General features: G+C 45.1%; 1 protein-coding gene across 1 annotated transcript; it reads left to right on the top strand.

Moving 5' to 3' along the window:
• The first annotated feature begins 8,851 nt into the window (after positions 1-8,851).
• Positions 8,852-9,372, top strand: LOC147426867 (ubiquitin-like protein 5). Its single transcript, XM_086499070.1, has one exon. The coding sequence runs from the start codon at positions 8,971-8,973 to the stop codon at positions 9,190-9,192; it is 222 nt and encodes a 73-aa protein (XP_086355196.1). The 5' UTR covers positions 8,852-8,970; the 3' UTR covers positions 9,193-9,372.
• Positions 9,373-11,922: the final 2,550 nt, after the last annotated feature.

Genomic DNA, 11,922 nt, shown 5'->3' with positions numbered 1-11,922 from the left:
CCTTGCCGCACTGTCGAAGCAAGGGACTTGCCGTTACACCGTGTGCGAGCCATAGACGGCTCCAAGCACACAACTAGCTTAACTAGTAAGCTCAAAAGAGGGCAATGGTGTGTCACTCACCGCTCTATGCTCCTGCCGTGGAGGATTCCTCGCCGCAAAGAAGAAGGAGACGCCGCTACGTCGCGCTCAACCGCTTCACCGCCGTCGTGCCGCCGCAATGCTCGATCGCACTCTCTCTCTCTCTCTCTCTCTCTCTCTCACACACACACACACACACACACACACACACACACACACATACACACACACAAGGAGGTGAAGAAGAAGAAGATGGAGATGGAGATGGAGCAAGAGCACTCTTCTATTGCACAAATGAGAGAATGAGTGAATTTTAGGTTTAGTTGGCTTTTATATGAGCTCACCCCATTCACACTTGGGCGCCCATGCTTAGCCACCTAATCCCTTGAATGTCCCAGTTAGAGTGCAGCTCTCATCGGCGATCACTCTTACCCTTTTCCTATTGGTCCGACAAGCCCGGTACCTGACTCTACCAAATACATAATACACGTCCGTCGTAGGTGATGGGGTGTCCGTGAGCCGTGAGGGTTAACAACATACTTTTGACCTTCTCTTGTATGGTCCTATTCATCCTCTCAGCAACACCATTTTGAGGAGGATTGTAAGGAGCAATAAGTTCACGTTTTATACCTTTTGACTCACAAAAGTCCTGAAAGGCCTTTGAAACATACTCTCCACCATTGTTAGTGCATAAGCATTTAAGCTTCTTGCCACTCTGATTCTCCACAAGTGTTACAAACGTTTTGAAAACACTAAACGCTTCATCCTTGTGCTTGAGAAAGTAAACCCATACTTTCCTCGAGTAATCATCTATAAATGTCATAAAGTAAGAAGCTCCCCCTAGAGATAGGTTAGGCATAGGTCCACACAAATCACTATGAACAAGTGCCAACTGTGTATCTCTTCTACTGCTTCTATGCTTATGTGGCTGCTGTGTTTGCTTACCATACAGACAATGTTCACAGAATTCAAAATCATTAAATGAAAAGCCAGGCAAATAACCAGAACAAGACAAGATTTCCATTCCCTTCTTGGACATATGTCCTAACCGGCTATGCCACAAAGAAACGTTCGGCTGCTCGGTTACATTGATCACATTTTAAGAGACATTTGATACATAAATCATGTAAAGTCCTCCAGACTTTACTCCATGTACTACTGTCATAGAACCCTTGGATATCTTCCACATGTTCTGTCCAAAAGTGGTGACGTAGCCAGCATCATCAAGTAAACTTGTGCTGATCAAGTTCTTTGTAATTGCGGGAACATGTCTCACATTCTTCAGCGTGAAAGAAGAGCCATTCTGAAACTTCAATTGAACATCTCCAACACCTAAGATCTCACATGTCTGCCCATTGCCTAGCCGAACATGATCTTTAGTGGTCACATAAGAATTAAACCACTCCTTGTTTGGAGACACATGAAGTGATGCCCCTGAGTCTATAATCCAGTCACTCAGTGCATTTCCATCAGATGCTGTAAGAAGAGCTGAGTCCATTGTATTCTTTAAGAAGTAGATGTCTCCTGACACTAGACTGTCATCCTCTGCAACAGTGTTTGTCACATTTATTTCTTGAATCTTTACTAAGGACTTGTTCTTCTCACCATGGTCTTCAAATTTCTCTTTGCCTTTTTCTGCTTTCCATTCTCTGCAGTCTCTTTTCATGTGACCCTTCTTGCCACAATGGTAGCATTCTATGTCACTCTTGCCTTTAGCACTGCGGGACTTGCTACGAGACTGATTCCTCTTTCCACCTTTGTACTTTTCTTTGGTCCTTCCCCTGACAACTAAGGTTGTTCCTTTGCCTTTGTCCATTGTCTTTCTATTGGTTTCTTCAGTAAGCAGACTTCCTTCTACACCTGCTATGTTCAAACCATCTGGAGGTGCAGAATTACTCAAAGCTGTGCGAAAAGTGTCCCAACTTTTCGGCAATGTGATCAACAGGAACATAGCTCTAACAGGTTCATCAAACTTGACACCTTGAGCTGACAACTGACTATAGATTGTGTTGAATTCATTCAGATGATTGGACATGGGTGTCCCTTCTTTCATCTTCAAGTCAACAAGCTTCTTAAGCCAGTATACCTGTGAAGCTGCACTCTGCTTCTCATAAAGATCACTCAGCTTTAACCATGCTTGATAAGCCGACATCTCGTCTGCTACATTGAAGTAAACGCTTTCTGCCAAAGTCAGCATAATGGTAGAAAGTGCCAATTCATCCATTTCGCTCCATTCATCTTCGTCCATATCTTCTGGTTTTATCCCCTTGAGCTTTATAGGTTTTATCTGCTTCTTTTGTACCAACACGTGCCAAATCTGTTGCTTCCACAATGGGAAATTGGTTCCATCCAGCTTCTTGATATTGTAAAGAGCAGTGTCCTGTGATCCAGCCATAGCTACGCTTCACAGTAGTTTACTTTTCTGGGAAAAATTCGGCAGAGTTTCCCCTGTAAACTGACCTCTGAACCAATATCAACCTGTCAAATGAACCAAGAAAGCTTCAGATTCTGCAGAAATTTTGGCAGAGTCTCCTTTGTAAAATGGCTCTAGTGTACTAAGAACAGACCAAAAAACAGCTCAAAAAACACTGTCTCTCTGACACTGTAAGCTGTGGGTAAACCTGTCTTGCACCTGTACTGTCTCTGACTGTCCTATCACTGTCCTGTAAGCATAGACTGCGACAATGCCTCAACGGCAGTAAAGCAAAGATGCAATCCCAACTGTCTAACTCATAGTCAATACATCCTAGCTGCCTATCTAAGGGTGCTCGAGGGATCGCTCCAAGACCTGTATCACCGAAAGGATCTCAACATTCGAGAATCCCCCAGCTCAATAAAACCTCACTCGACCCTCAACAAAGGCTGCAGTAAATCTAACAGTACATAGACTTCCCACAAAGTCATACATCCACAAATTTCCCACTGTATGCTGTAACCGCTGCGGCGGTTGTTTGCTGCGTGACTCACAGCCAGCAAACCCTCAACAGACATACATCATCTCTGACAATACATCCCATGTGGAAGTACCTGCAATGTCAGGATGAAATCTGGAATATCAAGCAGCAAACACAAGCTACCTGATGAACTAGTGGATGTCGCCTACAGTCTGTGTGTAGATGCGCCCGTGTCGTATGTGACACGCCTCCAAGAACTGTGAGCCGTCCTTCGATGTGTAGACAGCCACAAATCAACACTTTGGGAGTGTCGATATCCTCAGCACCTGCAGTCGTAGGCCGAAAACCCCCAAATTTGTAGAGTCGGATCTGCACCCGCCGAGACCACGTAGTCGAAAATGGCATGCGCAGACCTTTGTCGAAGCCGAACGGTGGCCGAGATGATCTCAGAATGAAATTCTGACAACACCAAGTCCTTCGGGCTTTCCCACGAGATTTGGGGCCGTGTCTTCGCCTGTCGAATTTCACTCCAATCTGAGTTGGTTACTCTAGCCTCCTACAGTGTTGCCCCGAGCCTCAATCTGAGCTCTGATACCAGTTGAAGGAGTACGAGCGGAAGTGCGACGCGAGAGAGAGTGCGAGAAGAAGAGCACGATGATATGGTGAACTCGCTCTACTGTAATGTGTAGAGCATAGTGAGTTCTTATTAGGTTTTTACAAAAGAATATGTGTACATACCTGGCGGCCCGCCCACTTACCTGGGCGATCACATTGGGCTTTATACCCCAACAACAGATGCATGTGCCTTTGGCACCCTACAAGCGTCGACGAATAACCTCGAAGGTTAACAGCTTACTTTTTTAGGCGTCCGTTTTCACTCGTTTTTAAAAAAAAGTTTTTAATGATCGGTTTTTTTATTAAAGTGTGTGATAGCTCGAAACGAGCGTATAACTTAGAGGGTCGCGGTGTGCTTTATAGCACAACGTTCGGTCACCTGAAGCTCCGTTGGTCCTAAAAAAAAGTCGATTTTTAGCTACGTGTGAAGTTAAAATACATATTTTTAAAGGGCGACTGAGGCCTGAGCCTGAGCGTGAGCTTGGGCTTGGGTCTAGGCTTGAGTCTGGGAGGATATTCCCGATCCCGGTCCTACCTTTAAAAATTATTTAAATTTTTTGTTTTATAATTTTTTTTTGATTTTTTTTGGGATAAGGTCGCTGCGGCCTGCGCGCGAGCACACACACACACTCTACCTACCTACTTACAACTAATACACCTACTGTTACACACTAACACACTTCATTAGCTCTCACAGATCTACTTCCTACTTACTGTACTTTACATTACACAGAACTAACAACCTTAATACTAACACCTTAGCACAGAGAGAAAACACAATACCTTTCAAAACTTCATTAATAAAGAAATACACAGTAGCTAAACAAAATCCTTTTTCTCAACACACGCACCTTCCTTCCCTACCTTTCCTACAATTGAAATTGCACCACAAAAGAAGCACAGAGTGCCATTCAAGCTTAGTGTATGGCATTCCCCGGCACAGGCGCCAAAAATGTGTGCGTATGTCGCACGTGTCAATGCAAGGAACTTGCCGATACACTATGTGCGAGCCACAAATGGCTCCAAGCACACAACAAGCCTAAACTGGTAAGCTCAAAGATGGCGATGGTGTGTCACTCACCGCTCTACGCTTGTTGTCGCGGAGTATTCCTCGCCGCGAAGAAGAAGGAGCCCCCGCTGCGCCGCGCTCAACTGCTTCGCCGCCGTCGTGCCGTCGTCGCAATGCTCGATCGCAGTCTCTCTCTCTCTCTCATGCATACACACACACACAAGGAGATGAAGAAGAAGAAGATAAAGATGGAGCAAGAGCACTCTTCAATTGCACAAATGAGAGAATGAGTGAATTTTAGGTTTAGTTGACTTTTATATGAGCTCGCCCCATTCACACTTGGACGCCCATGCTTAGCCAATTAATCCCTTAGAGTGCGCCTCTCATCGACGATCACTCTTACCCTTTTCCTATTGGACCGACAAGCCCGGTACTTGACTCTACCAAATAAATAATACAGTGTCCGTCGTAGGTGATAGGAATGTGCGTGAGGGTTAACATATACATCGATTAGGTCTCCCCAATCTCAGAAAAAGAAAAATTCTTTCAAAACATATTAATTGCATAAGTGAAGGTTGATCTTAGGAAATGAAAAGACAAATGAAGGTGAAAAGTCAAAAGACATATGAAGGTGGAAAGTCAAAAGACCTTTTATGTCCATATAAAGAGGCGTTTCTCTTCTTCTTTATTTTCCTTTTAGCATTTTCTTCTCTTCTCTTTAGCGTTTCTCTCTCTCTCTCTCTCTCTCTCTCGCAATGTTGTATTCGTCCTTCCTAGCTAACACTGTTGCAAATCTATTTGCTTCGTCATTGCTCATTGTTACATGCTATAGACTAGCGCATCGTTTTTCTTGTTGTTGTTGAGGGAATCTTTGAATTAGGAATACCTTTTAGTAGGGGTTACCCATTTTTGAAAAAAGAAAGACAAAGAGAATCAAATGCAGATTCTTTCTGCATGCAGTGGGAAAGAAAAAAATGAAGATGAATTTGGAGGGTAGAAGGGGCGACGGCGGCAGCGTTCGTCGCGGGCAAGGCAGGGCGAAGGAACGCAAGGGCATGGTGCTTGCAGGAGGGCGCCTCCACCTAGGCTACATCCAACTCATATGCAGTTGTGCTTGACACGAGACAATGCATGTTGAAATTGTTTTTGTGTATTGCAAGCTAGGCGAATTGGACACCAGTACAGTGTGGGCGTCATGGACAATGCGGACTGCTCAACGTTGAAAAATTTGAGGTTCTTAGTTCGAACCCATCATCAATCTAAGTTTTAATATTTCTTGTGACGAGTGCAAGGAGCCTTGAAGGCATCTGCCAAGATTCAGGCCAATTGAATTACAAACCTGCCAGTAGGTCTTACACATTGTGAAAAGGAAATGAGGAGGCGGATCTTGAGAGATCCGGGATCATTTAAAATAACTTTAAGATCCCTCCAGCAGCAGCCGCTCTCTGATCTCTCGATGGTGGTGTGAGTTCAAGACAGGAGGCAAGGCGTGCTTTTTTCTCTCCCTCTGTCTCGAATTGCAGTAGGGACGAGAGGCAAGACTCTCTCTCTCTCTCTCTCTCTCTCTCTCTCTCTCTCTGCCCGTGAAGTCGAGGGCTCACCACTGATGGGCTTCAATCTCATGCTTTTTCTCATGTGCATAAAAATGGCCTCGAGAGTTGTTTTTGATGGGACGATGCCTCAAAATTCACGAGGAGATTGCTATAATAAGGGCAAGGCAACAGGGACAACAACAAGGTTGCGTGAGCGATGTGAGAAGCAAGATTGCGACAGGAGGGGGCGAGGCCATAAGTGAGGATGAAAGAATCTTTTAACTAAGAGGGGGTGGATGTCGTGCAACTCCGCTGCCATGATGAGAAAAAGAGCAGAGAAATGCAAGCTAAGCTTCTTTGAAGCCTACACATTTAATGGTCAGTGATCAGGGCTTGTTAACAGGCCAAGTCTAATGATTAATGTATGCCAGATGCGGCTTTAAAGGGCCAATTGATGACTTAATGATGCCAAAAAGGAGTATGCCTGAAGTGAGCACATATGCGAGTTTATGATCTAGAACTGCAGTGCTTGAAGTGCTCTACCGGCCTGTCTTTACGGCTCGTCGATTGGAGTCACGGTGAAGAAGTTATAGCACTTTGAAGTTTAAGTCGATTGCAGATCTGTACTGGATTGGGCAACTGTAGCTGAGTTGATAGAATTGAAATGAATGCACGGGCCTGAAGTGCTCACTTTGTGGAGCGTGTCAGTCTTTTCAGATCAGTGAATCGGAGTCCCGATCGCCAAGATATTAGCCGTTAAAGATTCACCGGGGGCCGGCTCCGTACCAGTCCGGTCCGCTCGATCGGAGTGCCATATGATAATTTTTGGGGTTCAACCAAGCTGCTCTAGAATAGAGTGCAATTACAAGATCCATAAGTGCTTGAGGAGCATTGTGTTCGGAATGTCGTCTCTTGGAATGCAATGATTGCGGGATAAACCCAACAGAAGCAGGGCCAGGAAGTTGGCTATTTTCAAAGACAAGGTCTTTTTCAAAATGCAATTACCTATATTAGCATCTTGAAGCATGTGGCATTGTGCAAGATGATGATACGAGAAGTTAAACCCTTGATGAGATTGTTCGATAGGTGCTACTAGGGAAAGATGAGGTGTTTGGCAGTGCTTTATGTGATGCCCTTAGTAAGTGGCCGCCTGCCCAAATGAAATTTATGGCCGGTATATATGCCGACTGTGATGCTTGGCGATGTTACGGTCAAAATGTATGCCAAATGTGATGCCCTTAAGAAGGGGACATGTTTAAAGGCCGCCCAAGGGCTAGTGGTCGCCCAAGGGCTAGAGGCCGCCCGCCCAATGAGGCACAAAGGCCACCCTAATTGAAAAGGGGTGTGAACCAAAGCAAGAAAAAACAGGCCATGGCGACGGGCAGTGCGCAGAAGGAGGGCGGAGGCTTGCGAAGCTCGCACCGGCCACTGGAAGCATCGGATGATGCCGAGCATGAAGCGAAAAGGGATCAGAACGCCATGGCGCTCAATTTCGAAACCAGCAGAAGCGGGAATGGAGCAGGTCGTCATCCGGGTTGCCACGTCATAGCGACGACTCCTGCGCCACGTCATTAGCGCCCGGCGCTATTGCTAAGGGAGGGTGCACGTTAAAAATAGGAGGGGGATTCATGCAAAAAGAGGTATTCGAGGGGGAAAGAAGAGGAACCAAAGGGGAAGGAAAGGGAGCTCCTCGATATCCATCGAAGCAAGGGAGGGCCTCCTTGACCTCCATCAAAGCAAGGGCTTGCCTCCTTGAACTCCATTGAGGCAAGAGCTTCTCCTTGATTGCCATCGAAGCTAAGCAAGAGGGGAAGCTAAGCAAGGTTTTTTTTTCTCTCTTGACCTTCAATCGAATCCAAGAAAAAGGGGATCTCTCTCTCTCAATCCAAACCGCCAAGGGCTCTATCTCTCTCGGCCTTTTGGTAAACTGGAGGAGACTCGCTCTCGAGTAAGCAAGGACAGAGGATAAACTTTCTCGACTTGTATTTTGCAGATACAAGGGTATCAAGCAGGGGATTTTGTTGGATACTTACCTCCTAATCAGCTTATAAAGACTCTAATGACGAGCATAAGAGGAAATTTTACAGTCTTGATCTAATTTGAGAGCATTAAACTCTCCTAACTCCATCAGTGCCGTTAACGGCAACCATTTGTAATTGAATTCCACTTCGGCTAATCATTAGCAGTTTAAACCATTTCAATTGTCGAGTTTTAAGTATTTAAAGTGTTGACAGGATCTGTTGCCTCGTGCCGTGCGTCTTGTCTCTCTTATTTCCCACAGCAAGCAGCCCCCGTTGCTGACCCGGCTCACCTCGTGAACCCATATCCCCCGACAACGGGGGCTGCCAGGAAAACACACGCACGGCCGCCCCGGGGGAGGGGGGTGGGGGACTGCTATCTGAAGCGCACATGTAGAGCAGGCCACGGCTACGCGCAGAAGGTGGAAGGCCAGAAGTTGAAGGTGGGATTTTTTAATAATTGTATTTGGGTCAGATTTGAAGTGCTCAAGGCACTTGCCCGGTTGGCGAAGAGCGACGGCTTCAGAGCTTGAGAATCTGATTAGCTGGGGTTCGAGTCTCTCAACCACGCACCTTACTTTTAGGGGGGAGGAGAATTAGGCCTTCATTGAATTGCAAACCAGAAGAATATTCTCAAATAATGAATAAGTAGTAGAACCTGCGAGTGGTATGTTATGTTATGCAAGTAGGCCGAGAATACATCGATTAATCTAACCTATATATTTGGTCGAAGTTACTTGCCCATATTTATACGACTCTGAGCAGGACGTGGAGAACAAGGTCAGACCCTAACCCTGGTGACGATTTCTTGGCCATCTTTGAAGATGATCGAGGTGGTGCTGAACGACAGGCTGGGCAAGAAGGTGAGAGTGAAATGTAACGAAGACGACACCATAGGCGACCTGAAGAAGCTCGTGGCTGCGCAGACGGGCACTCGCCCTGAGAAGATTCGCATCCAAAAGTGGTACAACATCTACAAGGACCACATCACTCTCAAGGACTACGAGATCCATGACGGTATGGGCCTAGAGCTTTACTACAACTAGACATGTCTGCCATGCTCTGGGTATGGCTTCCTCCATAATGGTTGGGTGCTGTATTAAGGCTATCTATTCCTTTCAAGCGTTTGATGGTCTTGTTGTAAATCAGTCAAAATTTGTAGATTTGTAATCATGGGGCTGCAAAGAACTGGTATATTTTAGAATGATATTTGACTGTGCTGCGCTTCTCGCTATAGTTATCAATACTGTTGTCATCTAAACCAAAATGCAGGGAGTTTGGTGTTTACAATGCTATCAACTGTTCTCTAGCATGTTGCCAAGCAAGATGTTGGGAACACTTGTTGTTTCTTTTGGATTTAAAAAATGACCGGCGACATAAGGTGTTCAATTTTTGTTTTTATTTTGGCATTAAGAAGTTTACATTATTAAAGTCAATCATCTGGGCGTATCTGACAATTACTTCAACTTTGCACGCTATATTCTGATTCAAACTATTTGTCTTTTAGTGTTGCTTTACCTCGTAAAGTTTTAAATGAAGCAACTTGTGTGGGTTTATTTTGTTACATGTTAAAATTTCATGAACCTTTTACTGAAGTTGAGAGATGGCTTGAAAAGAAACATTTTAGGAGATCCTGTCACATATGTTTTTGATCTCTAGCAGAGTATAAAAGGTTCCACGAGTAAAAAAAAAAAGAAACAAAAGTTAAAACAAGTGATGTGAATGCCAAACTGTACTTTTGACTTTTTTTCATGATGAGGCAATGCTATTCCAACGTGGATGTGAATTGATTTACATGCTCTTTAGTGGTGTGAATGGAGGTAGAGCTGTCTAAAGGGCCTAAGTTTGAAGTGAATTCTTTAGTCCGTGAGGCTTTATGGATGTGCCGTTGCAAGACATGCTGCATGCATTTGTTGATTATATTTTACACCACACATTTTTCTTTTCAATGGTTTCGTTTCTTCTTTTCTTCTTTTGAGAGCCACCTGGTGCTAGAGCTGAGCCCTCAGTGTTCGGTGAAATATGTAGGAGCACTTATTCGCTAGGCTCTCCCACATATTTGCACTCGTGTACTCTTACATGGTATTGCGAGGCCCCTCGAGGACTCCCGGTGTCTCCCTGCCTTATTGGTGCTCTTCTGACTTTGAGTGATCTGTTGTTGTTTTTTTTTAGGTTGAGATATTAAGGCAATCCCTACGAGGCTCACTGAATCTTGCTAGTAGGCCGCACAAATCTACACGTTCTTCCGTGGTCCACAACGAGTCAGCTTGCATCTTTTCTCCAAAAGAAACGCCAAGCCCTCCTTTTCCCCTCCTTTAGGTGGCTTAATTTGAGGAATTGTGGTCGAAAGAAGCTATCTTTGTCACAAACTGCTGACGTGTCAAGCCATTGAAGAACGGAGCCACTGTGCAGATCCCGATTGAGGAGCCTAAACCCTAAGAAGCAGGAGTTGAAGTTCCCACCAACCTATGGGACCCGGTCTGATGGGCCCAAGTAAAGTAAGGCCACACACACGCGGAGAGGTTCATGATGTGGCAACTATACGAATCTCCGTAATTTGCGTTGGATTGATGACGTGACAACTGTACGGCATGCCGGATTTTTCGCTGACTGTTGACGTGGGAGAACTATACGAAATTCCCTAATTTTACACTGGCTTGTTGATGTGGAAGCGTGTACGGGTTTTCGTGATTTACGTTGGGCAGTTTTCAGTGCCAGCTTTCGAGCCAGTTGCTTTTGAGTGTAAGGCTTTTCATGTAAACTTCTTTTGGGACTAGGGCCTTTTAATATGAGGCCATGGGCTCATTCTCTGGCACGCTTTTGGGCGAAGGTGCAGAGCGTGGAGTACCAGCTTGTACTGTGTTGATGCAATATAAAGAAACACCGAAAGGGACGCCAAGGTTTGGGGCCAATACTCTTTGGGGTGGAATCCCGCCACTCCATGTCGCGTGTCGTCTTTCTCTTTCAGTTTAGTTGTTATTGAAGTGCTAAAAGTCTGTTCAGTCTGTTCTTTTCTATTGGCATGTGGTGCCCGTCTTGTGACAGTGGTATCAGAGCATCGGGTGTGCTTTTCTGAAAGCATACCGGTCCTACAAAAGAGCAAATAGAGCAAACTAGAGACTACTGGATTTCTATATGAAGTATCTTCGTGTCACGACCCTTGACTTTTTAGCCACTCCCACCCTTACTTCATCGCGCATCGGGCGTGCTCCCTTCTTCACCGCTCTTGTCTTAGGGGGCATAAGCCGTAAAGATCACTTGCAAGAGAAGGATCCAAGATTTGTTTCGAGCTGCTGTTTTTCTCAGAGGCAGTGCCATGCTGTGATGGAAGTCTATAGCTACGAAGCCGCACACTTCAAGGACTTGGCAAGCTTTCAAGAAAAATTTTGCTTGAAGTTGGTTTCTGACATCTTCCTTGGGAGTGCAACTTTTGGCAGAGTGGGGTATCTTGAAATGCTCGCCATGGAAACCCTAGCATATTATAACTTGAAATTTCTCGACATCTCTCAGTAGGTGTCTCTTTTCGAGCTTAAAACCTTGTAGGTTCAGTGTGATTGCTAGGTCTTGGGACTGCCATCATCGCCACAGGAACATTGCTTGTCGAGGCTTGTTTTGACTATTCAAGAGTTTGTGGAACATGTTGCGGTTGGCTACGACCTTGTGGAGGAACCTAACCCTAATTTTTGGTGCAGGTTTCAGGATGGAAAGTCAATTGATTTTTCGAGCTCGACTGATGTCGAGATTGCTTTTTAAGTTTGAAATCACTTTGAAAACTT

This window comes from Adiantum capillus-veneris, chromosome 24 (genome assembly GCF_014529385.1).
Source record: "Adiantum capillus-veneris isolate H3 chromosome 24, ASM1452938v2, whole genome shotgun sequence".
NCBI classification, from domain to species: domain Eukaryota; kingdom Viridiplantae; phylum Streptophyta; class Polypodiopsida; order Polypodiales; family Pteridaceae; genus Adiantum; species Adiantum capillus-veneris.
The sequence above is the reverse complement of the archived record's forward strand: the minus strand, read 5'-3'. Positions and strand labels throughout refer to the sequence as shown.

Coding starts and splice junctions, on each gene's coding strand:
- LOC147426867 (XM_086499070.1), top strand. CDS start 8,971: ATGATCGAGGTGGTGCTGAACGACAGGCTGGGCAAGAAGGTGAGAGTG.